Genomic DNA, 27981 nt, shown 5'->3' with positions numbered 1-27981 from the left:
AACCAGGAAATGACTTGATTTTCAAAACTGTATTAGCAAGCATTTAATAGGGCTATTTTGAAGAGACTTGACTAATGAACACCACAATGTTAAAATGCAAAGGTGATAAAAAAATGGGATGGCCCCACTGTACCTGAAGTCAAGATTAATAATCTATTTTTAGATTATGCCCATTAAAGAAAACCAATATTTACAAGAGACAGCAGTGGAATGTTATTTCACTACAGCCACAACATGCTTGTCCTTCTCTGACACAATCGGTACAGATCCCGGTTTGCTATGTTGACGTCGATTCTTTTCCCTAGAAACAAAAAAATATACAAAATTTAAGTGAGATCTGAGAAGCCAAGAGATGAAACATCTCTCATTATAAGCCACATTTCTTTAAGCGTTCTAAGGTACAGGCTCAAATGAAGTAGCCGACACTTGAGTTTGTTACTTATCTTCTCAACGAGCCATTAGGTTTTTAAGGTGAATAACACCTCTATTAAAAATGGTTTAATTCCAGAAAATCAAGTGTTGAAAATATGGAAACAAAAAGGCAGGGATGTAGGTTACCCATCTGGGTTGGGTAGCTGGAGATAGGCTACGTCAGATGAACAAGGATTATTTTTGATGTTGACAGAATTCCAAAGGCAAGGATTGTCCCCCGAGAACATTCTACTTTATATCCCCCACAGACCGCTCTTGGGAACTGCTAGCCAATGGTCTCTCGGGTACTTTTACTAGAAAACAAAAAGGCATCATGCCTCTCAAACACAGACTTTTTAAACTCTGCTTTTCATTTGCAAAGGTGAGCAAATCCACTCAAAGGTCAGAAAATTCAGGCAGAGCAATGTCCTCAGTGATATATCATTTGCTTTAAGTTGATTTCCCTCTTCAAGTCCAGATTTGCATGCATTCTTTCCAGCAAGAACAAAGGTGTTTTTTCCTCCCCCTACAAAGGTCATCATTAATTCTGACCCTGGGTCGATCACTACCAGAGTGACTTCAGGCAAGAAGATCTGACCTTTTCTACCCTTTCAGACTGACGCCATTACCCACTGACTCATCTGTGTGATAGCAGATCATGCTTCCTTGAAATACGGCCTGGTCCACTGCTACCAAACTGATGGTCTCCTGCCTTAGCTTTCTAATTGAGAAGGGAGGGGAGGCCAGGCTGAGGAACCAACACCCGTAGACATACTTCCGTTGACGAGATGCTCTCATGATGCGCTGCTGCTGGACCTGGCTGTAGATGGCCTTCGGGAGATGACGATGGCGAGCTATACGTCTGATCTGAGGATGGTGTTGGAATTTCTCCTTCAGCTTTTGATTATAAAGTAACGCAGCTTTTTCTCGCGGTGCAAGCTGAGGAAATACATTTTGCCATTAAGAGCGGATCAAATAGTAAGACTGCAAACATATGTGGTATTGGTCCCTGTTACTTAATTCCTAATTATTATAAACACCAAAAACCACCCCTAATCTATAGAATAATGCTACAAGTCTGTTCTCACAAATGCTAACAGTGTTTCATTTGTTTCACAGTTTAGCTTAAATGTACCGAAAGAGATTGGTCATTAAACCATGTGACTGCCACTGCATTCATTATCAACTGAGTTCCTCTAAAATTCCACTTAAGGTTGAGACTTACACTCCTAAGTCTGGCACCCAATGGCTAAATAATAATTATGGTATTTGTTATGTGCTTACTTTGTGCCAGGCACCATACTAAGCATTGGGATAGATTCGGGGGTTGAAGCAGTGGGGCTCAGTGGCAAGAGCCCGGGCTTGGGAGTCAGAGGTCATGGGTTCCAATTCTGGCTCTGCCACTTGTCAGCTGTGTGACTTTGGACAAGTCACTTAACTTCTCTGGGCCTCTGTTACCTCATCTGTAATATGGGGATGAAGACTGTGACCCCCAAGTGGGATAACCTGATCACCTTGTATCTCCCCCCCCAGTGCTTAAAACAGTGCTTTGCACATAGTAAGCGCTTAACAAATACCAACATTATTATTATACAAGCAAGTCAGGTTGGACACAGTCCCTGTCCCACAGGGGATTCACAGCCTTAAATTCCCACTTTACAGATGAAGTAACTTGAGGCACAGAAGTGAAGTGATTTGCCCAAGGTTACACAAGGGGTGGAGCTGGGATTAGAACCCATGACCTTCTGACTCCCAGGCCGATGCTCCATCCACTACACCATGCTGCTTTTCTAAAGAAAACTAAAGAAGGCATCTGGTTGAAAAATTGATAGGGGAAGCTAAAGTGACTGCTGGGGAAAAGGAAGTCCCCTCAAAGAGCAAATATTTGTCACACAAATCATACAAAAGGACTTTGTGACAAAAGGCATTTTCGTCAAAGGACTTTGGATTTTGGCACATTACAAGTGGCTGCAACAAATGAAAAGTGCAAATCAACAATGTTCGTCAGTTTACTACAGGACCCTCTATACAAGACTTTGTCTCATGAGGCAATATCATAAAATATTGAAAGAAGTGAAAAAATCAATACTGTCTTTGGAATATTCCCATTATCACTACTGTACTTTGAAATGCTACAGGTGGCCATAGATCATGAGACTATGTATGGTAACAATATTTAATTTGAACTAATTTTTAAAAAAACAATCCTCGTTCATTCTAGATCCTATGATTTAATTCTGTGTTAAAAATATGAATGTGACATAAAACAGATCTTCAATGTCTTCATCTTTCGATTTTTGAGTGTTATCATATTCCTTTGTTCTTTTCCATTTCTCTACGCACCATTTAATTCAGCAAAATGGTTCATGACATAGTCAAGATTTATACCAATAGTAATGTGTTTATAATAAAGGTGGTACATTTACAATTAAGTGACACCTCAGTTAAATCTGGTTGATTTGTAGCAGGTGTTTCAATGCTCAAAAAGCCTGAATACACCAGGTTTTTGAAATCAATTTGAAGGGCCTTGTAACTACCTGAAATGTTAATGCTGTCTACTTTAAGAAAAAAGTTCTTAGGAATAGAGTTGACTAAAAATACATTAAAACCTGAAAATAATTTTTCTTCCAACTTCAAATTCAAAATATAATTTTTTGTCATTTAGTGGAAACTTTCAGAAAGCTTCAAGTCAGTTGAATGATACATCATATTCATCTTCAGATCCAAAATTGTGGGATGGGGACTGTGCCTGATCCAATTATGTTCAATCTACCCCAGTCCTTTGACCCCTCTTAAAATCTTCAACTTCTCCCCTCTTTAGCCCCTACTCTATGCTGATGCCCAAATTATCTTTCTGATTTTTGCTCGGCACACATCTCCTCTCTCTTCAAAATTCTCCAATGGTTCTCCATTTCCTTCTACGTCAGGCAAAAACTGCTCACTGATGACTTTAGGGTTCTCCTCCTTATCAGCTCCTCCCACCTCTTTCTCCACTGCTCATGTTCTTCACTCCCCTAAATGCCCACCTCCTGGCTATACCCAGTTCTTCTCTTGCCTGCCTCTGACCTCTTCCTTGTATTGTCCCCACAGGCTGGAACTCCCTTTCCCACCATATCTGCCGGACCTCAGCCCTACCCACCTCCAAAGCCCTCTTAAAACACCTAGCTCCAATAAACCTTCCCTAACTAACTCTCTGTATCCTGCTTATCAACCTTTCAGCTGCCGCTGCACATATGAATTTATATCCATCCTGATAGAAAAAGAGAGGGAGAGTGCTTATTATCTATGATATATCTATTTGTCTCCTCCATTACCATGTAAGCTCTGACGAAGCAGAGTTTATGTCTTGTGCTTCTGTTTAATCTACCCAATAGTACCCTTGCTCTCCCTAAGCACTCAATAAATACAATTACTACTATTTAGCACAGTGCTTGGAACAACGTGTTCTATTATTATTCAATTTCCAATATTAATTAGGAGTGAGGAAAGGGGGCAGACAAGGTACAGATTGCTTACTGGCTCTTGGAAGATATTTACTTGACTAACAAAAAGAAAAAAAACCACAAAATGCTCTGAATTGATTACTGATCATCTAAATGGAATTACTAAGGGAGTCCAATAAATTGTAATGGCTGAAATTAGTGATACAAGAACAAGACATTCAAAAGTCTGCCAAGCAAAAATCAAACCGACAAGCAGTATTTCACATAACATGACAATCACAAACATAATCACATCGGAATTTTAAAGAAACACAGAGTAGCCCAAACTGCAGTAATGCTATTAATAACTGCACAGCTATTTGGTTTGATAGACATGGTTTTTCTCTGATTACTAAGGAAATGCATTATAAAAGAAATAGGTCTCTCAGGCCAACCATCAAACGCATAAAGGAGCCTCTTACCACACCCAGCTTTTCAGAAGGATTGGCTTTCCACAGACGAATGTTCATTTCATCAGAGCCACAGAGAATATATTTGTTGTCAGATGTCCACTTGACACAGATGACGTGCTGCATTCGTTTGGTGTGGTACACTTCCCTAAAAAATAGGAACACAATCAAAATCATATCAATTACTCTTTCCAAATATTTCTTTTTCTAACACTAAATCCTGAGAGAATGGAACTATGATTAAAAAAAGTAATAATAACTGGTATTTGTTAAGCACTTTTGTTCTAAGTGCTGGGGTAGATTCACATTAATCAGATCAGTCACACAGTCCCTGTCTCACATGGAATGCAGTCTAAGGGGGGAAGGAGACCCAATATTTAATCTCCATTTTACAGATGATGAAATGAGACAGAGAAGCTAAGTGACTTGCCCAAAGTCAGAGAGCAGACAAGTGCTGGAGTGTAAGTTGAAAACTCAGTTCAACTGACTCCCAATCCTGTCCTCCTTCTGCTCTGCCTCCTGTCTCTCCTCACTCCAGGCCAACCTTCACTCTGCTTCCCAGATCACTACTCTACAGAAAGTTCAGTCCATACTTCCCCTCTTCTCAAGCACCTCCAATAGTTGCTCATCCACCTCCACATTAAACAGAAACTCCTTAAAGCACTCTATCACTTTGCTCCCTCCTACCTTCTTGATAGTCTCCTTCTACAACCCACCCCACACACTTCGCTCCTCTAATTATAATCTTCTCACTGTACCTCCATCTCATCTATCTTGCCATTGACCCCTCGCCCACGTCCTGCCTCTGGCCTGGAACGCCCTCCCTCTTCAAAGCTGACAGATAATTACTCTCTCCAGCTTCAAAGGCTTATTGAAGGCACATCTTCTCCAAAAGGCCTTCCCTTACTAAGCCCTCATTTCTTTTTCTCCCACTACCTTCAGAGTGGATCTGATTTGCTCCTTTTATTCACCTCCCCGTCCCCCATCCCCACAGTGCTTATGTGCATATCCATAATTTATTTATTATAATAATAATGTTGGTATTTGTTAAGCGCTTACTATGTGCCGAGCACTGTTCTAAGTGCTGGGGTAGACATAGGGGAATCAGGTTGTCCCTCGTGGGGCTCACAGTCTTAATCCCCATTTTACAGATGAGGGAACTGAGGCACAGAGAAGTGAAGTGACTTGCCCACAGTCACACAGCCGACAAGTGAATGTCTGTTTCCCTGTCTAGACTGTAAGCTTGTAGTGGGCAGGGAATGTGTCTGTTATACTGTACTCTTCCAGGCACTTAATAATGCTCTCTGCACACGGTGCTCCATAAATTATTATAAATATTATAAATTCTGATGAAAATTTAACATAATAAATCATGCTTAGAAATGACTAAAGGAAACTAGATGAATAATATGGAAACCCAAAAAAACAAACCCAAAAAATTCAAATGACCTATCAAATCTTTTAGCAGTAATACACTAACATTCACTGTTCCTCTCAAAGTGCTTATTTTATGCCAGGGTTAAAACTTAGATATTAAGACTTTGTCTTAGAATTGCTAAATTAGAGGAAATCGTGATGTGTAGCTAGACTCTGAAGTGCTTCTCATCTTCATGTTTTATTGACTCTTTTTGGCCCCCAGTCACGATAATTCAGCTAGATTGGGGTGATCTGAAAACAACAGAGGATGATTGTGGAAAGATGGTGAGGGCCTCCAGATAGTGTGTTGAGATGATATAATGAATTCTTAAAGAAAATGTTAGAGGACTTGTAAATGCTAATGAAACATTAATTAAAATTCACCAGACACTAAATTGAAAAGTGCTATAAAATGCATCAATTCTATGACGCTGCTCTAGAAGCAGCGTGGCTCAGTGGAAAGAGCATGGGCTTTGGAGTCAGAGGTCATGAGTTCGAATCCCAGCTCTGCCACTTGTCAGCTGTGTGACTGTGGGCAAGTCACTTAACTTCTCTGGGCCTCAGTTACCTCATCTGTAAAATGGGGATTAAGATTGTGAGCCCCATGTGGGACAACCTGATTCCCCCGTGTCTCCCCCAGCGCTTAGAACAGTGCTCTGCACATAGTAAGCGCTTAACAAATACCAACATTAATTAGATGTTTCTAGTGATAGTGTACGGATCTGAAAGCTGGACAGTGAAAAAACAAGGTAGAAAAAGCATCAACTCTTTTGAAATGTGGTGTTGGGGAAGGCTTTTGCAAATACCATGGACTGCCTGAAAAATAAACAAATGGATTTTGGAGCAAATTAAGCCAAAGTGGTTTTTGGAAGGCCAAATGACTGGACTTAGATTAGCATATTTTGGACACATAATCAGGAGACATAATTCTCTGGAGAAGACACTAATGCTAGGAAAAGTCCAGGGAAAACGTGGAAGAGACAGACCAGCAGCTAGATGGATAGAGACCACAACAATAACGGAAGAACTGTTAGAAAGTTTATGGATTATGGTAGAAAACAGCATGTTCTGGAAAAAAAGATATCCATAGAGCCACTGAGTCGGAAATGACTCGATGGCACTTGATGATAATAAATAATAAAATGCATCAAGACAAAAGTACAAATGGCCCCCCGAGTGAGAATTGAAAAAAATTTGAATAAACAAGTTCAAACTTGGGCAGAAAATCACAGTGTTTAGTACAATGCTCTGCACACAGTAAGTGCTCACTAAACACAACTGACTGACAAAATATATAATAGGATGGAAACGTACTGAAAGAAGCCCAGGGCGTGACAGCTAATTTGTATCCATATTCCAATTTAACATAGTCAAACCACTTAAAAGATGCATTGTTTGCTTATGTTGAACGGGTCCAGTTCCAGTTTAGCAGTGCCTTTCCACCATGTACAACTACTCCAAGACCTTTTGGCAAACCACTGAAGCTTTTACTTTACTAAGGAATTCTGAGAGCAATGTTTCCTTTAAATAACATTTGGGTTTTTATGTAAGGCGCTGTTACAGGTACAGAGAAGAGAGCTGAGATGGTTCTATCATATATCAGTCTGTATGATGAGTTTACCATGAGGGTTGAAATGGTCTTTTACCGCTGCTGAATTCTACCAGCACAGTGCATTGCACACATGACTCAATAAATTCTCCTGATTGACTGGATCTAGTATCACCAGAGGATCCGTGGCTGTCCAGGTGCATTGGGTCCACTACTGATTTGAGATATTCTATTGTTTCCAACTTGTTCCAAAATCCTAAATTCAAGTCAGAGACTCTGGCATCCATATCCCTGACTGCCGTCAAGTTTAAAATAAATGCCAGGAAACTACATTTTAGCTTTGTATCCAGTATAAAACACACTTGGTACTAGTGCAGGTTTTGCGCTTGCATCAAAAATAATAATAATGAGGAATATTATATCTTATTATATATAATAATAATGATGATGATTAGGAATCAGTTAATCAACATTCCTATATACAATGGATTTCAGTCATTCCGTTGTGGGCAGGGAATATGTTTGATGCTCTAAGTTTCTCCCGAGCACTTAGTACAGTGCTTCACACACAGTAAGTGCTCAACAAATAAGATTAATAATAATAATTCTTGCATCTTTGAATCTCTGGTTATTTTTGCGGGTCCTCGCCCACATACTAGATTTTAAATCTTACCAAGAGAAAGAGAGGAAACATTCACTTTACAATAGGGATAATAATTTATATGTAATAAGCTCTGAATCTACATAGAAACAAAATAATTGCTTTAGGTGAAGGACAGTGATCCAGTTATCTGCTTGGTAAACAATGAATGAACTCTAAATTGGAAGCTGTTTTTAAATCTATTGATTCAAATGTAGCATTTAAGAGCTTTCCCTCACAATTTATGTCAAAGGCTGAACAAGAAAATACACAAAGTATTTCTTGAAGGTCATTTCAGAGACTATCTGAATGTGGTCTTTTTTAAAAAAAAATTTGTCAAATGCAACCCCAGGCTCATGGAGCATAAATTCCTCAACAGGAAAAAAAAACAAGAAAAATCATTTCTATAGGAGCACTCCAGCTCCTAAGTTTCTCCCGAGCACTTAGTACAGTGCTTCACACACAGTAAGTGCTCAACAAATAAGATTAATAATAATAATTCTTGCATCTTTGAATCTCTGGTTATTTTTGCGGGTCCTCGCCCACATACTAGATTTTAAATCTTACCAAGAGAAAGAGAGGAAACATTCACTTTACAATAGGGATAATAATTTATATGTAATAAGCTCTGAATCTACATAGAAACAAAATAATTGCTTTAGGTGAAGGACAGTGATCCAGTTATCTGCTTGGTAAACAATGAATGAACTCTAAATTGGAAGCTGTTTTTAAATCTATTGATTCAAATGTAGCATTTAAGAGCTTTCCCTCACAATTTATGTCAAAGGCTGAACAAGAAAATACACAAAGTATTTCTTGAAGGTCATTTCAGAGACTATCTGAATGTGGTCTTTTTTAAAAAAAAAATTTGTCAAATGCAACCCCAGGCTCATGGAGCATAAATTCCTCAACAGGAAAAAAAAACAAGAAAAATCATTTCTATAGGAGCACTCCAGCTGCTGCCCAGGGCTGGGGTTCTTTTATTTCCAACTACAGTTCAGGGGCCCTAGCCTGAGATGATTATCTACCAAAACACTCATTTATGTCAAGAATGGAAAAAGTATACTGTAGACGGACAGCAAGAAATTAGGGTGACCTGATTTAGAAGAGTCAATTAGCACCTGTTTATGACTGTGCTAACACTCCCTTCTTACCTTTTTCCTCCATAGCTTTAAAGCAAGCCCACACGCCAATCATATTTATTGATTGCTTACTGTGTGCTGAGCACTGAACTAAGTGCTCGACACATCTGCCAAACTTTTATTTCCTGTCACAGCACAAATGCTTTTATACCCTCTGTGGGGGTTGCAGGGCAGGAGAGAGGGGGAGGAGGATATGATGGGGGCATAGTTCCCACTTAATGAATTTTACTCAAATAGTGCATCAGCAGATGCTTCCGCTAACACCAGCGTTCTATCTTATAACAAGGAAAAACTTCAGTGCATACTCATCACCATACTGAGCAAAAAGCTATTTCTGTTTATGATACTCTCCTCCCATTGTCGTACCTGGAGAGCTTTCAGTGCTCTACCAGTTTTGACTATGGGAGGGAGAGTTAAGCAGAGGCCTACCCATTCCATTCCTAGCTTGGCCAGTGGCTAGCGAGTGGCAGGCAATCTGCTACCAGTCAAAACTCCCCTGTGCTGGGCAGCAGCGGCATGGGAGAGTTGAGGCCGGAGACTCAAGTTGACTGCGCGGAAGGAGGCAATGGTAAACCGTTTCAGTATTTTTACCAAGAAAACTCTAGGGATACACTACTGGAACGATTACAGATGGAAGTGGGGCGTTCTGGGAGAGATGTGTCCATGGCAACACTACAAGTTGGCGACAACTCAACAGGACAAGACAAGATTTATGATACAGTTGTCAGTGAACCTGTCAAACTAACAAATTTTGTTTAGCGTTTCTCCTGGAATGTAGCTATAACTGAAATACGGCATTAACTGCACAAGACAGGTTGAGATGGAACATGTCAATCAGAGCATTTGCTGTGGGAAGGGAATGTGTCTACCAACTCTGCTGTACGGTACTCTCCCAAGCCCGTAGTACAGTGCTCTGCCCACACTACTCAAGCACCACTGAATTACTGAAAATAATTTTTTCAGTGTGCTTGCTCTACTAACTAGTTGTGTGAACTGAAAATGCTATATTGACTTACAAGTCTTGAATCCTGTGAAACAGTCTTCTGTAGGTAAATATTAACTCAACTTTTTGCCCAACATCATCCAATACAATTGCTACTATGAAAGTAAAAAAAGTTCAGCTTGGCCTACACTACAGGAACAAATTTAATGTCTGTCCAGTGAGGAAAAAAAGAGAATTTTGATCTTTCTGGATGATAAATTCAATTATCTGTCTTGGAGTCCTGATTTTTTTTTAAAACTTCCAAATCTAAGAACCACCACTGCTTCCCGCCATTATACACTTCAGAAGTCAAATATAACCACTAAATCAGGAGTTTGTTAAATCTCCTTTCCTGAAAAAGTTAAAGAAAATAACAGGAGCCATCTCTCATTTGCTTGGAGGCAGGAGACTGGACATGTAAATGTCCTGAAGTCCACTCCTGCTCTGATTCTATTTTGTACCAGTTTTCTAGGCCAGTGTGGCCTTGTGGTTAAAGCACAGATCTGAGAGTCAAAGGACCTGGGTTCTAATTCCAGGTCTGCAACTTCCCTGCCGTGTGACCTTGGGGAATTCATTTCTCTGTGCCTCAGTTTTCTCAACCGCAAAATGTTGATTCAATACGTTATAACCCTCCTAATTAGACTGTGAATTCCATGTGAGACAGGGATGGTCTCCGACCTGATTAACTTGAGTCTACCTTAGAGCTTAGAATAGTGCTTGACACTGATGAACACTTAACAAATAAAAGGAAGGGCTGAATTTATTAACCCATGTTTGAATAAACAGAATGGAAGAGGCTTAATATGAACACTTAGAGCCAATCTTTTCTGAATGACAACTACTTCCACAAAATATTTCAGTTAATTATGTCCTCCTATATGAAATGCGAAAAACCTGGAGTTGTCCTCGGCATTAACAGTGCGTAAAACAAACATTAAGAATAACAGAGATGCCAAGGCAGTAGTGAATCAAAAATATTTTTACGGATCATTTTACGGATCATTTGACAGTCATCCAATACTCAGGTTACCCAAATAAAGGCTAGGAAAAAAACCTCTAAATTCATCACTGACTGAAAAACTCTTACTTGTAGTCACTTACCTGCTATGACCATAATCTACAGGAAAGATGCGAATGGATTTATCAAAACTGGCTGACACAAACTCTTTCCCAGTGGGAGAGTAATCCACATCAAGAACTGCAGACACGTGATCCATATGCACTTTTACAGGCTTGGAAAGGGAACGCATATCAAAAGTATACAAGCTGTAAGAGATTTAGATCAATTATAAAAAAATACATAGGTAGACATAAAAATTCTCCAAAATTAAACCGCCTGCCCAACTGCTAAAAGTTAGGCTGTTTACTTTAACTTTTAACTTTTAGCTCGGCTACTGGGAGACAGCATCTCACTCCTTCTAGAGTGTGAGCTCATTGTGGGCAGGGACCGTCTCTCTTTATTGCTGTAATGTACTTTTCCAAGTGCTTAGTACAGTGCTCTGCACACAGTAAATACTCAGTAAAAATAATCGAATGAACTCCATCAATAGTACCAATTGAGTGCCTGCTATAAAGAGTACAAATGTTAGAAAGAGCATATAAGATATACACATTAGTGCTACAGGCATTGTGGTAATAAGCAATCTAGGTGGTGCGGAGGAGTTGAAGTGGAAGTTAAGGATTATAATTGAGAGGACATTAAAGACTACAGAGGGAAGGCCTTCTGGAAGAGATGCCATCAAAGAAAGGTTTTACAGGTGGAGAGAGCTGTAGCCTGTTGGATTTGAATGGGGAGGGAGTTTCAGGCAGTGGGGAGGCTTTGAAGGGGAGATAAGAAAAAAGCAGAATGAATAGATTCATTTAAAAAGGAAGGAAGATTGAGAGCTGGGTGTTGTGGAAGAAGAGAGAGGATAAGTAGAAGGAAGACAGCTGACTGAATGCCTTAAAAAGAATGATTAGGAGTTTCTGCTTGATATGGAGTAGAACTGACAAGCACCGGAGTTTTTGAGGAGTGGAAGATGTGCAATGTATTTTAAAAAGGATCCAAGAAGCAGGATAAAGTATGGACTGGAAAAGGGAGAGGCTGAAAGCACCTCTGTTGTATTCTCCCAAGTGCTTAATACAGTGCTCTGTACACAGGAAGCACTCAATATATATCACTGATGGATTTATACACATTACCAATCAAAATGCAAAGGCGATAAAGGGAGAGAGAGTAGAGGAAATAAGGGCTTAGTCAGAGAAGGCCTCCTGGAGGAGATGGAGTGGTGGTCTGTTGGATATGAAGGGGGAGGGTGTTCCAGGCCAGAGGTAGGATGTGGGCAAGGGGTTGGTGGTGCGATGGATGGGACTGAGATACCGTGAGTAGGCTGGTGTTAGAGGAGCGAAGTGAGTGGGTTGGGTTGTAGCAGGAAATTAGTGAGGTAAGATAGGAAGGAGAAAGGTATTTGAGTGCTCCAAAGCCAATGGCGAGGGATTTGTTGGACGCAAAGGTGGACAACAGCTGGAGATTCTTGAAGAGTGGGGAAACAGACTGAATTTTTTTTTTAAGAAAAATAATCCGGGCAGCAGAGTGAAGTATGGCCAACAGGCAGAGAGGTCAGCAAGGAGGCCAATGCAGTAATCAAGGCGGGATAGGAGAAATGCCTGGATTAATGTGATAGCAGTCTGGGTGGAAAGAGTAGATTTTAGTGACATGAAGGTAGAACCGAAATGATGTGGTGACAGAATGAATATGTGGGTTAAATGAGAGAGATGAGTCCAGGATAATGCCAAGGTTACGGGCTCGTGGGACAGGGAGGATGGGGGTGCTGACTACTGTGATAGGAAAGTGCAGGGAAGAAAGGGTTTGGGTGGAAAGATGAAGAATTCTGTTTTGGGTATGTTAAATTTAAGGTATTGGCAGAAGGCAGGAGGAACGGTGAGACTGTAGAAAAGGAGAAAAGCCCAAGCTGAAGAGGTACATTTGGGATCATCCACATAGAGATGGTAGTTGAACCCAAAGGGGCAAATGAGTTCTCCAAAGCAGTGGGTGTAGATGGAGAATAGAAGGAGACTCGGAAACTAAGCTTTGAGGGATTTCCACAGTGCTGGGATGGGAGGCAGAGGAGCCTGCGAAAGAGACTGAGAAAGTGGCCAGAAAGATATGGGAAAACCAGGAGGTGACGTGCTCAATGAGATACCCCTATGACTTCCTCCTTTCTCTTTGTTCTCGAAAATTTTTGCACTACCAAGGTAGTTTTACACTGAAATATTTGAGGACCATTAATTCAACTGGCAGTGACTATGATTCAAAAAAAAGTCATTGGCCAAATCTGTCTGGGATAAACAGAGCATTTGAGAATAGAGAATTGCTTACTTGTAGTCTTCATTTGCTGCAGTGAAGATGAAAGCTTCCATAGGGTTCCAACAGAGTGTATTTGTCCTCATGTCCAAAATCACCTGAGAAAGGAAGCCCACATTGTTTTAACACCATCCCAGGCCCACTACTGTGATCTTCAAAGGCAAAAAGACAAATCTAGAACCTCACAAGTGGAACCCAACCTTGCTCTTGGAGTACGATAGAACAGGCTCAGACACGAGCCCCTAATCATGCCTCTTTTATCTACCTCTACAAGGTCTGTGGCCTTCTCCCAAGAACCCCCATGATATCTAAAAAGCACTCCACCTCTCTGGAGCACCTGCCTAGGCCTGGAAAAGACAGTATTTCCATTCCATTATTACCCATGACTTCAAAAAAAATTAAAATGCTGGACTTTGAAATTGGACCAAAGAAATGCCTGAACCTCTTCCCCAGTTCCATTCCTAGTCCATGTTCTTTTCAGAATTGTTTTACTGTCCTTAGTAGCTGAAAAGTTTGACCAGTGTGTAAACCAGAAGGAAAACAACAAAAGCAACTCACCTTCTTCAAAGGCGTGGACTGCCTCATATCATATAGCACTATATTCCTATCAGATGCGCAACTTCCCAAAAGGTGGGTCTAAAAATAAATGTGACAAACATCAGTTTTATGTTCTAGAATGAATTGGGCACCAAACTAAACATTACAGAGTCAATTAATAAAATCTATGTTACTTATCCATTTTATCTGCACATAATAAGTGCTTAACAAATACCAACATTATTATTATTTTTATCAGTAATCAGTAACTCACAGAGGTATTCACTTAGCTGGGGCAAGTGTTACAAACAGTAAGCTTCCACTTCCCAGGCTGGAAGTGAGCAGAGAAATGATGTACGAGAGGGAGCAAGGAGAAGGGGAGAAGTGAATATCAACTGATTGACCAATGGTATTTATCGAGTGCTTATGGTGCACAGAGCACTGTACTAAGCACTTAATTATGCCACCACTAATTATAACTGCATTAGCACATTGGCTTCTTTACCTTTCCACTCCATTCTCATTACAGAGAAGCAGCATTGCCTAATGGAAAGAACATGGGCCTGGGGGGACCTGGGTTCTAATCTGGCCTTGCCAATTGCTTGCTGTGTGACCTTGGGCAAATCACTTACCTTCTCTGTGCCTCAGTTCCTCAACTGTACAATGAGGATTAAATACCTGTAGCCCCCTCTACTTAGAGGGTGCATCTCATGCAGGACAGGGACTGTCTGACCTAATTAACTTGTACCTACCCCAGTACCTAGAACAGTGTTTGACACAGAATAAGCACATAGCAAATACCATAAAAAAATACTACCTTCTTTTTCCAACCCAACAGGCAAGTGCAAAACAAAGTATTTTCTATCCATATGGCTGGCTTTTTGAATAATGTTCAGTTTAAGCTCATAATCCACATGTAGATGTCCTTCTTATTGAAGACACTAACGTACATGATTAGTCTCTGGACTTACTAAGCCCCACTTCATTAACTTCTCTCCCTGTAGATCATCTCTTTTACTTCCCTTTTTAGTGACCACCTAACTGTAGAATCTTTGTTATTTACGGTCTCAGAAAACAAAGAGCCCTGGTGGAACTTGGAGTTCTGCCCATCAGGACTTGCTCTATTGCCTCCAAGGCTACCAGTTCTATTTCCCAGCCCTCAGAGGGAACATAGCCTGACTACTTCCCCCAAAGTTAGCAGATGTTGGACTAAATTTTATGTGGGAGGATGAGGAAGGCGGAGCCAGCCTCGAGGTGGGAAAATCAGGTTTGATGACCAGGTGGATGTCAGCACAATGCTTGGTTTGAAAACAATACAATAGGAGAGACCAAACTTCACGAACTGAAGAGCCACAAAACTGAGAACCACAGATCAAAAGGCTAGCAAACACTCAGAGGAGGGAGGACTGGTGAGCAACAATAGGAGAGGGAGAGGGCTGGGGAGTCTGCTAGAATGGACACTCCTTTAAGCCAGGGATCACTCTATTTACTCTACTGTATTCTCCCCAGTGAGTGCGGATGGAGGTGGGGCGTTTTGGGAGTGGTGTGGCCATGGAGTTGCTACGGGTAGGAAACTCATAAAACAAGACAAGATTCTCCCAAACTTAGCACCACTGATGAATTGATTGATTGGGCCAGGACACACCCATTCCTGCCCAGGCCCAGCCCCACTATACTACTAAGGCAAAAGAAATAAATAATAAACCACTAGCTCTGCAGCATGGCAAAAGCCACATGAGGCTGCTGGTTGGCTAGCCCTGTAACAGACGATTCTTAGTATCTACAGAGACCAGAACACGGACTATTGACTGGGAACATTACTTTCCTATTACATGATGAAAGCAAGTAGCCGATAGCAAGAAGGCTGATGATCTATCATTCACTCATTTTATCGTATTTATTGAGTGCTTACTGTGTGCAAAGCACTGTACTAAGCGCCTGGGAGATGTTTGTACACAACGAACAGACACATTCCCTGCCCACAATGAGCTCACAATCTAGAAGGGGAGACAGACATTAATAGACACAAATAAATAAATAAATCACAGATGTATACATATATGCTCAGGTGCTGGGAGGGAGGATGGATGAAGGGACAAGTCAGGGTGACGTAGAAGGGAGTGGAAGAAGAGGAGAGGAGGGCTTAGTCAGGGAAGGTTTTTTGGAGGAGATGTGCCTTCAATAAGGCTTTGAAGTAGGGGAAAGCAATTATCTGTCCGATATGAGGAAGGAGGGCGTTCCAGGTCAGAGGTAGGATATCGGCAAGAGCTCAGCGGCGAGATAGACGAGGTCGAAGTACAGTGAGTATAGCATTAGAAGAATGAAGTGTGCAGGCTGCGTTGTAGCAGGAATAGTGGCAAGGTGGGGTAGGAGGGGGCAAAGTGATTGAGTGCTATAAAGCCAACGGTGAGGAGTTCCTGTTTGAGGCAGAAGTGAATGGGCACGTCCTGGAGTTTCTTGAAAAGTGGGGAAACATGGTCTGAACATTTTTGAAGGAAAATGATCTGGGCAGCAGAGTGTAGCATGGACTGGAGTGGGGAGAGAGAGGAGGCAGGGAAGTCAGCAAAGAGGCTGACACAAAAAACTCAAAGTGGAATAGGATAAGCGCTGTATTAATGTGGCAGCAGTTTGGATGGATAGGAAGGGGCGAATTTCAGCAATGTCGTGAAGGTAGAACTGACAGGATTTAGTGTGATGGCTTGAATATGTGGGTTGAATGACAGAGAGGAGTCAAGGATAACGCCAAGGTTATGGGCTTGTGAAACAGGAAGGATGGTGATGCCGTCAAGGGTGATGGGAAAGTGGGCGGTAGAGCAGGATTTGGGTGGGAAGCTAAGTTCAGTTTTAGCCATATTAAGTTCGAGGTGATGGGAGGACATCCAAGTAGAGATGTCTTGAAGGCAGGAGGAAATGTGAGACTCCAGAGAGGGAGAGAGATCAGGGCTGGAGATGTAGATTCGCAAAGAGATGGTAGCTAAAGCTGTGTGAGCGAATAAGTTCTCCAAGGGAGTGGGTGTAGATGGAGAATAAAAGGGGACCCAGTACTACCCATTATTTGTTTTGAATGTTTTGAATTCTGAATGCTCTCATATTCACCTCACATCCAATCCGTCACCAGAACCTGCCGGTCCCACCTTCACAATATCGCCAAGATCTGACCTTTCTTCTCCATCCAAACTGCTACTTTGCTGGTACAAGCTCTCATAATATCCCGGCTGGATTATTGTGCTAGCCTCCTCTCAGATCTCCCTTCCTCCTACCTCTCCCCACTCCGGTCTATTCTTCATTCCGCTGCCTGGATCATCTTCCTAAAGAAATGCTCTGGGCATGTCACTCCCCTCCTCAAAAACCTCCAGTGGTTGACTATCAACCTTTGCAAGAAACAAAAACTCCTCACTCTTGGCTTCAAAACTCTCCATCACCTTGCCCCCTCCTCCCTCACCTCCCTTCTCTCCTTTTACAGCCCAGCTTGCTCCACTCCTCTGCTGCTCACTTCCTCACGGTCCCTCATTTGCGCCTGTCCCGTTGTCAACCCCTGGCCCACAACCTACCGCTGACCTGGAATGCCCTCCCTCCCCACATCTGCCAAACTAACTCTCTTCCCCTCTTCAAAGCCCTACTGAAAGCTCACCTCCTCCAGGAGGCCTTCCCAGGAGTCTCCCCTTTCCCTCTGCTCCTCCACCCCTCTACTTCCCTTCTCCCACCCTCTGCTTTTCCCCGTTCCCCGCCCCACAGCACTTGTGCATATTTGTATATATTATTTATTACTCGATTTTGTTAATGATGTGTATGTATCTATGATTCTATTTATCTTGATGATACTGACACCAGACTATCATTTTGTTTTGTTGTCTGTCTCCCCCGTTTAGACTGTGAGCCCGTCGTCGGGCAGGGATTGTCTCTATCTGTTGTTGAATTGTATATTCCATGTGCTTAGTACAGTGCTCTGCACATAGTAAGTGCTCAATAAATACGACTGAATGAATGAATGAATGTCAAATTGTTCCAAGGCCTTAAACATCAGGTAGGGTGTGAAAGATGAGGTTGGCAGCTTCTTATTGGAACTGCATTTTTAGATTTGCTTTTGATTTTGCCACTGAATAATAACTGTGGTATTTATTAAGTGCTTAATATCATTTGCCTGCTGTGTGACCTTGAGCAAAAGTCACTTTATTTCGCCTCAGTTACTTCATCTGTAAAATGGAGATTGAGACTGAGCCCCCAATATGGGACAGGGACTATGTCCAAACCGAGTTCCTTGTAACCATTCCAGCATTTAGTATGGTGCCTGGCACATAGTGAGCACTTAACAAATACCATAATTATTAGTATATGTCAGGCACTGTACTAAGCACTGAGATGGATATAAGCAAATCAAGTTGATCATAATCTCTTTCCAATGTGGAGCCCACAGTCTCAATCCCCATTTTACAGATGAGGTAACTGAGGCCCTGGATAAGTAAAGTGACTTGCCCAGGGTCACACAGTGGACAAGTGGAGGAGCCAGGATTAGAACCCATGATTTCCTGACTCCCAGGCCCCAGGCTCTATCCACTATGCCACGCCACTGGTACTTCCGAAGGCGAAGAGGTAGGGAAAGAAGGGTGGAGGAACCCAACGACTCTCTGGAATAGAATTGCGGAGCAGAATAGGAGCATGCGCTCATTCGCAGCTCTTGATCTCCTTGTTCTTACATCCTACCCCATTTACCTGAGAAAATGTCCAGCAAGGTGGCCTGCAAGGAATGAAGAATGTCATGGGGAAGCTTCAGGCTACACCTGGCATTAGGAAACCCTACGTTACACAAAATCTCTCACAGCTAGTGCTAACTTTTGGCCAGAGTGACAGACTTTAAAATGAGCTTTTTTTAAATGGTATTTGTTAAGTGCTATGTGCCAGGCACCGTACTAAGCACTGGGGTAGGTACAATCTAATCAGGTTGGACACAGTCCATGTCCCACATGGGGTTGACAAGTCTTAATCCCCATTTTATAAATTAGGATGATGGTCCTGAGAAGGTAAGTGACTTGTCCCAAGTCACACAGTAGACAAGTGGCAGAGGCAGGATTAGAACCCAGGTCCTTCCAACTCCCAGGCGTGGGCTCTATCCACTAGGCCATGCTGCGTCTCAATCCTTTTCAAAGCTCAAATCCAGTATCCAAGAGTGTAAAGTACTGAGAACATTATAACAGCTTTTGAGCAATATGAGCAAAACTTATGGCATTTATTAAATAGGTCATCTCATAACAAAGCAATACTGTTTTCAAAAATACGCACAGGACTAGTAGATGCACTCCTTTTTAAATAGGCTCATAAAACACTGTTGAAACTCATTTAATTTTAAGTAATAATTCATAGAATAGTAGAACAAAAACACATTACCTCAATCGGGTTAAATTTAACACTGTTAATGCTCTCAACACCCCATGTCATTGAACATAAAGGGCTAGTTCTTTGCTCATCCCAGATGTCCACTTGTTGGCCACATGTTGCAAAAACTGCTTTTTTCCAGTGGTGATCAATTCCTGTGTACACAGTCTTTAAGAACAAATACAGTGTTAAAGAAGTGTTCAGCTACTGCTTCAGGTTTGCACGCCAAAAAAATACTTCAAGGCTTTTGCATCAATTTATCCTACCAGGTTAAAAATATAAGTTTCCTTCTGCATACAAATTCCTTTGAATCACTGATTCAGAAACATGCCTTCATCAGTGACCTGTGCATGTGCAAAAACTTCTCTTCCAACAACGCGTCACTTCTGACCAGGTAGACGCACATTGCTGAAAAAACATTCCCTATTCCCAATTTCATCCTACCCCAAATGCAGAGTACAAACACAAGTCATATCCCCCCCGCCCCGAAAAAAGTGCACTTGCAACATATTAACTGCTTTACAGAATTCAGGGCTCCTTGTAAGTGATTCATATTGCCCTTGAAACTGAAAGAATTCTGACTTGCCAAGCAAAAGTTAAAACTAGGTGATGACAAAGGAAACAATTCATATCTTAAATATCCTAAAGTCCACTCCCCTTACCGTCATTTTACATTTATTTTTATTCTGGCCAGAATAAAGTCATCTGACCTGAATTTTATCATTTTACTCTATCACCACAGATTTTATTACTACTTTAAAGTCACAAGATAAAGTCTCATCTAAAGTGTAGTGTGATCTCATAAAATTGTTTTCTGGGCACATGTTTATGAGATATGCAATAATACACAGTACCGTGTTACTGTTATTTTTGATCATTAAGAAATTCTCATGACTAAATCTAAAGCACTAAAAAAAATCAGCCAACAGTATAATGATTCCCTTCTGTTTTGTTTGCGTTTGGTGGGGGGGAAGGGGAGAGGGGGAATTGAAAGGGAAGAGGTGTAAGGGTTCTCATATATTTTTCTTACTTGGTCTTACAAAATGAGAATTACTAAAGTAAATCATTTCTCTACCTTTCCTAATATAGTTTGCAGTGGCTCTTCCTCTTCTCCATATGCCGGTCCTTCCATTTTCCAGTGTTTCACTGTCTTGTCATCACCAATCTAAATGTGATTAAGACAAAGTTACTACTACATAATTTCAATATGCCTTGTCTCAACTTTCAAACTCTTTAGTTCATAAAATACTATTTGCACATAAATTTTATTGAAGAAATCTTTTAGCAATTAAGTTAGCAAAGAATTATTTTAAGCACTTCAGCACACCAATTCCACCAACCTTGGCCCTATGGTGACCAACACATTCCTAGATTTAGGACACTGTCACACCCCCCCATTTAGATTTTTGGGGGAGCAACGCAGGAATTAACTCTTTCAGGCTATCCTTTATCCTGTTGATTCTCTAGTTGTCTGAATGCTCTTGTTCCCGGCACACATGCTCTGTCCAGATTATTCTGGCCTGGGCATTTTCCACATTATGAACAGTGCATTCAACTTCTTCCCAGTGTATTACTGTAAGTGCTTCCAGGTTCTACTTAGAAAGTGCTCAGGGAATATGGGTGCAACAGAAGACACTGAACAGTTTCCAAATGACTAAAAGTTATTAAAACAATGCCAAATGACCTTCCTTGATTCCAGGAAATGACTTTGTTATGAGAATTTGGTTCACAATGTCCTGCAATCTAAAGAAATATCCAATCTTCTGAGGAAGGGAGAAGAAGGCACTTTTGTCCCCGTTTTACAGATCAGGAAACTGAAGATCCCAAAGTGACTTTTGACTCGCTCAGAGTGCCTCAGACTGCCACTGGCAAAAGCTAAGACTAGGATTCAGGTCTTCTGACTTCCACATCTGTGCTCTTTCCACTGAATTAAGGCACAATTCAGCTTTCCTAACATGAATAAGGTAGGAACCACTGCAGTTGTTACTAAAATTTTACACTTTTCTTGAACAAGACTATATGAGAGACTCAAATCAATACAAACTCACTCTACATATCAATCAGCTAAATGCTAAGGGTAACTTATTACAAGACCCCAGAGACACAATAGGCAAAGTGGTACTCAAGAAACAATTTGTGATTAAGAATACACTTGTTAGACACACTTGTCCATTTGTATTTGAGCACCTACTGGGGCCACAGCACTGAATGAGGCACTTGGGAGACTTCGACAGAAGGGAAAAAGGTGATCCCTGCCCTCTCCTCGGGGGACCGATGGCACTGATGTCAACTGGAACTGTTGCTATTTACAAAACAGACAAAGACGGTGTGGGGAAGGGGAGGGAGGGAGAACAGGAGAGAGGTATTCCCTATCTCTATCAAAGCACTCTATCAAAAATAGGCATTGAATAAACTCATAAGGAAGCACCGGCGATGTTACATTTGGCTCTTTACCACATGAGAAAGTTTAGCAACATTATACTTACGGTAAAGAAGGAGGTTCCACAGAAGCGGGCACACATTCCACGTACAAAACCTTCATGGGCTTGAAATGTTCGGATACAGTCTCGCTTGGTTAAGTTCCAAATTTTAACCTATTAAACCGCATCAGGAAATTTAAATTAAGTATCAGATATCACTGTCTGGGTTGCTATATATAGGCAAAATGCCGTCAACGTCAGTCAGAATCACCAATGGAGAGGGATAAGCAAAGTCCTCTGGAGTCAATTGATGGACTGTGTATTGGATACAAGACCGAGATCAGTCAATCAACAATACCAATGCAGGAAAAATGTGCAGATGCCAGGCATCAAAAGTTCCCACATTTATAAAAGGGAAACGAGTTTCAGTTAAGTGGTAATTAGGTCTTCTTGGAAGAGAAGTTAAAGGTCAAGTGGCTGAACTACAAGAATGTGATCTGTATTTCAGCAGAAGAGTCATGAGATACATAAGTTTGGACATTTATAATTTTGTTACCTGCAGAGTAGGCATTAGATTTAACTTTCTGATTTTAAAAATGAGTTGTGGCAACAGCAACTAGGGTACAGAAGGCATGGAAATTATAAAAACTGAGTGGTAGAACAAAGAGATTTTTGTGAATCAAAAAGCAAATCACTTGCCTCTCCATCACATGCCCCAGAAAGTATCGTACACAAACTCTTCGGATGTTTGGCTATGCAATTCACTCCATCACGGTGACCATCCAGGGAAGCAAGGAATGGCTTTGCAAACACACGTTCCAATTTGGTAGCATTTAGGGCTCTTGTATATTCTCTTGAAACTTCAAATGGATGTAGTGTAGGGTCATAGTTTCTGGGTACTGGCGTGAGAGAATGAATAGAAAAGGATCATGACAATCTCTACAATTCATACTTTTTCAGTCCCATCTTCCAAAAGTGGTGCTTAGCAATGCTTTGCTAATATTGTAGCAATCTCTCTAGTCTCATTTTTCCTTTATATTTTTAAACTTTCCCTAATTTATTCAATCGAGACAGGTAACTTTGTCCAAGGTGACGATGACTTCTTCCTCACTGACACCTTAAAAAGAACTATTGAAGATGCAAAATTTAGCTAAATAATAAGACAAATGTAACTTTGTGGTCATGTCATGTTTCCTTAGAAGCTCTCAATTATCCATTTCAATCACAGGCTCAGATAAAATGGAAACCATAACGCGCAGTTAAGAGAAAAGATACCTCTCAGGAAAGGCTAGAGGTTTTGGTTAATAAAATAGATACCTCTCAGCAAAGACTGGATTTTTTTCGTTGAAGCATGCCACTATATCCACGCAGTGCTCCTACTTCCTGATTAATGATGGGTGATGGTTGGTTTAGGCAATCCCATAAGTATTCCCACCTAATTAACTGCCAATTGCGAGGAGGGAGGAATTGTAAGGAGGGATTCCGACACCTCCCTTTAAAAAAATGATCCAAACTTCACCGTGAATCAACTGTTGGGCAGAATTGGCCATTCAACCAATCAACCGTTTTTACTGACCCCTTACTGTGTGCAGAGCACTGTACTAAAACGCTTGGGAGAATACAGAACAATGAAGTTGGCCGACACATCCCCTGTCCACAGAGAGTTTATAGGCTATAGTCTAGTTTATAGTTCACACTTATCTTGTAACTAATACTCTGAAGCCGGATCATTGAGTTTACTGTGTCGGCAACCTCGGATTAACCCGGCTAACAGGGTAGAGTGGATAGTCGGGATATGGCAAAAAAGCGAAAATCACTGTTAATTTCCAAATGGCCTTTTAGCCTCGACAAACATGTTGACAAAAAGTTACACCTCCCCTTACCACCCTTGTCCCACTGCTGCTGCTTGGGACTGTGCTCTCACAAAGCGAGTGCTCAATAAATAGCACTAATTGATTGATGGAAATGCAAACAAGAAAAGTGTCACCAGAATTGGGCCCAGAGAGAGTAGGAAGAGAAAGAGTAGCAAAGAACAGTGCTCTGCACTCAGTAAGTGCTCAATAAATACAACTGAATGAATAATGCAAAGCAGAGACACCGAACATCTGAGTAAACGAGTAGTCAACTGGTTAGGATTTCCCAGCTGCTCAGGGGAAAAACAGCAAGCTTGGGAGGAAATTCTCAGGGAAATGCCAATTTCAACCTCAGCAACAAGGCCATCACACATGGCCTGATGGTCAGAGCAGGGACCTGGGAGTAAGAACGACCCGAGTTCTAATCCCGGCTCCCCCGGCTCTACCACTGGCCTGCTGCGTGACCCCGGGCAAGTCACTTCACGTCTCTGTGCCTCTGCTCCCTCATCTGTAAAAGGGGGATGAAGACTGTGAGTCCCATGCGGGACAGGGACAGAGTCCAACCTGACAACTTTGTATCTATCCCCGTGCTTCAGTGTAGTAAGTGCTTATCAAATACCATTAAAAAAAGGCTGTGAACCCCATGTGGGACATGGTCTGTGTAGCGTGGCTCAGTGGAAAGAGCACGGGCTTTGGAGTCAGGGCTCATGAGTTCGAATCCCAGCTCTGCCACTTGTCGGCTGTGTGACTGTAGGCAAGTCACTTAGCTTCTCTGTGCCTCAGTTCCCTCATCTGTAAAACGGGGATTAAGACTGTGAGCCCCACGTGGGACAACCTGATTCCCCTATGTCTACCCCAGCGCTTAGAACAGTGCTCGGCACATAGTAAGCGCTTAACAAATGCCAACATTATTTTTATTATTAATAATGTTGGTATTTATTAAGCGCTTACTATGTGCCGAGCACTGTTCTAAGCGCTGGGGTAGATACAGGGTAATCAGGTTGTCCCACGTGAGGCTCACAGTCTTAATCCCCATTTTACAGATGAAGTACCCGAGGCACAGAGAAGTTAAGTAACTTGCCCACAGTCACACAGCTGACAAGTGGCAGGGCCGGGATTCAAACCCATGACCTCCGACTCCCAAGCCCAGGCTCTTTCCACTGAGCCATGCTGCAACCTGATGAGCTTGTATCTACCCCAGAGCTTACTACAGTGTCTGACACATGGTAATCAATCCATCGTATTTACTGAGTGCTTACTGTGTGTAGAGTACTGTTAAGTGTTTAAGTGAGCCCTTAAATAAAGAGAAGCAGCATGGGATAGTGGATAGAGCACAGGCTTGGGAATCAGAAGATCACAGGTTCTAATCCCGGCTCCACCATTTATCTGCTATATGACTCTGGGTGAGTCTTTTCACTTCTCCGTGCCTCAGTTACCTCATCTGTAAAATGGGGATTGAGACAGGGAGGCCCACGTGAGACAAAAGACTGTTTCCAACCCGATTTGCCTGAATCCACCCTAACGTTTAGTAGAGTGCCTGGCGCACAGTAGGCACTTAAGAAATACCATTACTACTATTATTATAGAGCACAAGCTTGGTTGTCAGAAGGTCATAGGTTCTAACCCCAACTCCACTCCTTATCTAATGTGTGGCCTTGGGTGAAGCACTTCACTTCCTCTGGACCTCAGTTCCCTCATCTGTAAAATGGGGATCGAGACTGGGAATCCCACACGGGATGGGGATTGTGTCCAACCTGATTTGCTTGTAACCACCCCAGTGCTTAGTTCAGTGCCTGGCACAAAATAAGCACTTAACAAATATCATTACTGTTATTATTATAAAGCAAGGCCTGGGAATCAGAAGGTCATGGGCACTAATCCCTCCTCCGCTACTTAATAATAATGATAATGATAGTATTTGTTAAGCGCGTAGGATGTGCAAAACACGCTTAGTATGTGCAAAGCACAGCTCTGTGTGGTCTTGAGCGAGTCACTTCCCTTCCTCTGGGCCTCGGTTCCCTCATCTGTATAATGGGGATGGAGACCGGGAGCCCCATGTGGGATGGGGACTGTGTCCAACCCGATTGGCTTGTATTCATTCATTCAATAGTATTTATTGAGCACTTACTATGGGCAGAGCGCTGTACTAAGCGCTTGGAATGAACAAGTGGGCACAGATAGAGACAGTCCCTGCCGTTTGACGGGCTTACAGTCTAATCGGGGGCGACGGACAGACAAGAACAATGGCAATAAATAGAGTCGAGGGGAAGAATATCTCGTAAAAACAATGGCAACTAAATAGAATCGAGGCGATGTACATTTCATTAACAAAATTAACAAAATAAATAGGGTAATGAAAATATATACAGTTGAGCAGAGGAGTACTGTGCTGAGGGGATGGGATGGGAGAGGGGGAGGAGCAGAGGGAAATGGGGGGAGAAGAGGGTTAAGCTGTGGAGAGGTGAAGGGGGGGTGGTAGAGGGAGTAGAGGGAGAAGGGGAGCTCAGTCTGGGAAGGCCTCTTGGAGGAGGTGAGTTTTAAGTACGGTTTTGAAGAGGGGAAGAGAATTAGTTTGGCGGAGGTGAGGAGGGAGGGCGTTCCGGGACCGCGGGAGGACGTGGCCCAGGGTTCGACGGTGGGATAGGATTGTAGTGGATTGTATCAACTCCAGCGCTTAGTACAGTGCCTGGCATTCATTCATTCATATTTATTGAGCGCTTACTATGTGCAGAGGACTGTACTAAGCGCTTGGAATATACAATTCGGCAACAGATAGAGACAATCCCTGCCCAACGATGGGCTAATACATAGTAAGCGCTTAACAAACACTATTACCATTACTATTATAGAGCACAGGCCTGGGAATCAGGTCAGGGGTTCTAACCCCTCCTCTGCCATTTAATAATAATGATAATGATGGTATTTGTTAAGTGCTTAGTGTGCAAAGTACTGTTCTGCTGTGTGGCCTTGAGCGAGTCACTTCCCTTCCTCTGGGCCTCAGTTCCCTCCTCTGTAAAATGGAGATGGAGACTGGGAGCTCCACGTGGGACGGGGATGTGTCCAACCCGATTGGCTTGGATCCACCCCAGCGCTTAGCCCAGTGCTCGGTGCACATTGTAAGTGCTTAACAAATACCATTACTGTTATTATTACAGAGCAGAGGCCTGGGAATTAGGTCGTGGGTTTTAATCCCAGCTCTGCCACTTGTCTGTGTGGCCTTGTGCGAGTCACTTCCCTTCCTCTGGGCCTCGTTCCCTCCTCTGTAAAATGGGGATGGAGACTGGGAGCCCCAGGTGGGAGGGGGATGTGTCCAACCCGATTGGCTTGGATCCACTCCAGCGCTTAGCCCAGTGCTCGGTGCACATCACAGTAAGCGCTTAACAAATACCAACATTATGATGATTATTCCTCTGGGCCTCGGTTCCCTCCTCTATAAAATGGGGATGGAGACTGGGAGCCCCATATGGGAGGGGGGCATGTGTCCAACCCCATCGGCTTGGATCCACCCCAGGGCTTAGCCCAGTGCCCATAGTAAGCGCTTAACAAATACCAACATTATGATGATTATTTCTCTGGGCCTCAGTTCCCTCCTCTGTAAAATGGGGATGGAGACTGGGCGCCCCAGGTGGGAGGGGGCTGTGTCCAACCCGATTGGCTTGGATCCACTCCAGCGCTTAGCCCAGTGCTCGGTGCACATCATAGTAAGCGCTTAACAAATACCAACATTGTGATGATTATTCCTCTGGGCCTCGGTTCCCTCCTCTGTAAAATGGGGATGGAGACTGGGAGCCCCAGGTGGGAAGGGGATGTGTCTAACCCTGGGGTGGGCTTGGATCCACCCCAGCGCTTAGCCCAGTGCTCGGTGCACAGTGCTTGGCACATAGTAAACGCTTAGCAAATACCAACGTTATTATAGCAAGGGCTTAACAACCCCCCCCCCCCAGCCCATCACTCTAGCAGAAGGGGCCCAATGGCGGCCTGGGGGGGAGGGGGGGGGCGCGCGCCGGTGGAGAGGGGAGGCCCAGCGCGCATGCGCAGAAGCAGGCCGGGCCGACTTCCGGGAGCCGGCCCGAGGAAGGGGGTGTGGAGGGGCGGCGGGCCCGACGCGCGGCCTCCCTCGGGGCCCCCGCCTTCCCCCGCTCACCTCTCTGCAGGTCCAGCTTGGTCTCGCGGACGTAGTCATCGGGATTCCGGCTCAGCACCTTCACCTTCATCCTGCCGCGGGGCCTCGCCTCGGGGCCGCCGGAGGGGCGCTTCCGGTCCCGCCGCCGGAAGTGACGTCAGCCCGGCCGTTAGCGCTGAGGAGAAGACGACGACGGAGGAGGAGGAGGAGGAGGAGAAGAAGAAGAAGGGAGGGCGGCGGCGGCGGCCGAGGGCGGGGCCGGGACTGGGCCCGTCCCCCTGCGTCCGTGCGACTCGCGGCGCC

The 27981-nt window shown here is 42.9% G+C and overlaps 1 protein-coding gene and 1 non-coding gene across 2 annotated transcripts; one reads left to right on the top strand and one right to left on the bottom strand.

Annotated features, from left to right (window-relative positions):
• Nucleotides 1-18: 18 nt before the first annotated feature.
• On the bottom strand, nucleotides 19-27830 carry DCAF13 (DDB1 and CUL4 associated factor 13). Its single transcript, XM_029063862.2, has 11 exons — nucleotides 27700-27830; nucleotides 22402-22601; nucleotides 21769-21876; nucleotides 20358-20447; nucleotides 19295-19450; nucleotides 13934-14011; nucleotides 13391-13473; nucleotides 11134-11298; nucleotides 4316-4451; nucleotides 1187-1350; nucleotides 19-301 (listed from the first exon to the last, which is right to left on the bottom strand). The coding sequence occupies exons 1-11, from the start codon at nucleotides 27767-27769 to the stop codon at nucleotides 214-216; spliced, it is 1338 nt and encodes a 445-aa protein (XP_028919695.1). The 5' UTR covers nucleotides 27770-27830; the 3' UTR covers nucleotides 19-213.
• On the top strand, nucleotides 9399-9536 carry LOC114811698. Its single transcript, XR_003759394.1, has one exon. It is a non-coding gene; the product is annotated as a small nucleolar RNA SNORA7 (small nucleolar RNA).
• Nucleotides 27831-27981: the final 151 nt, after the last annotated feature.

The sequence above is a fragment of the Ornithorhynchus anatinus genome, chromosome 4 (assembly GCF_004115215.2).
Source record: "Ornithorhynchus anatinus isolate Pmale09 chromosome 4, mOrnAna1.pri.v4, whole genome shotgun sequence".
Classification (NCBI taxonomy): Eukaryota; Metazoa; Chordata; class Mammalia; order Monotremata; family Ornithorhynchidae; genus Ornithorhynchus; species Ornithorhynchus anatinus.
This window is presented reverse-complemented; position numbering and strand designations above follow the sequence as displayed.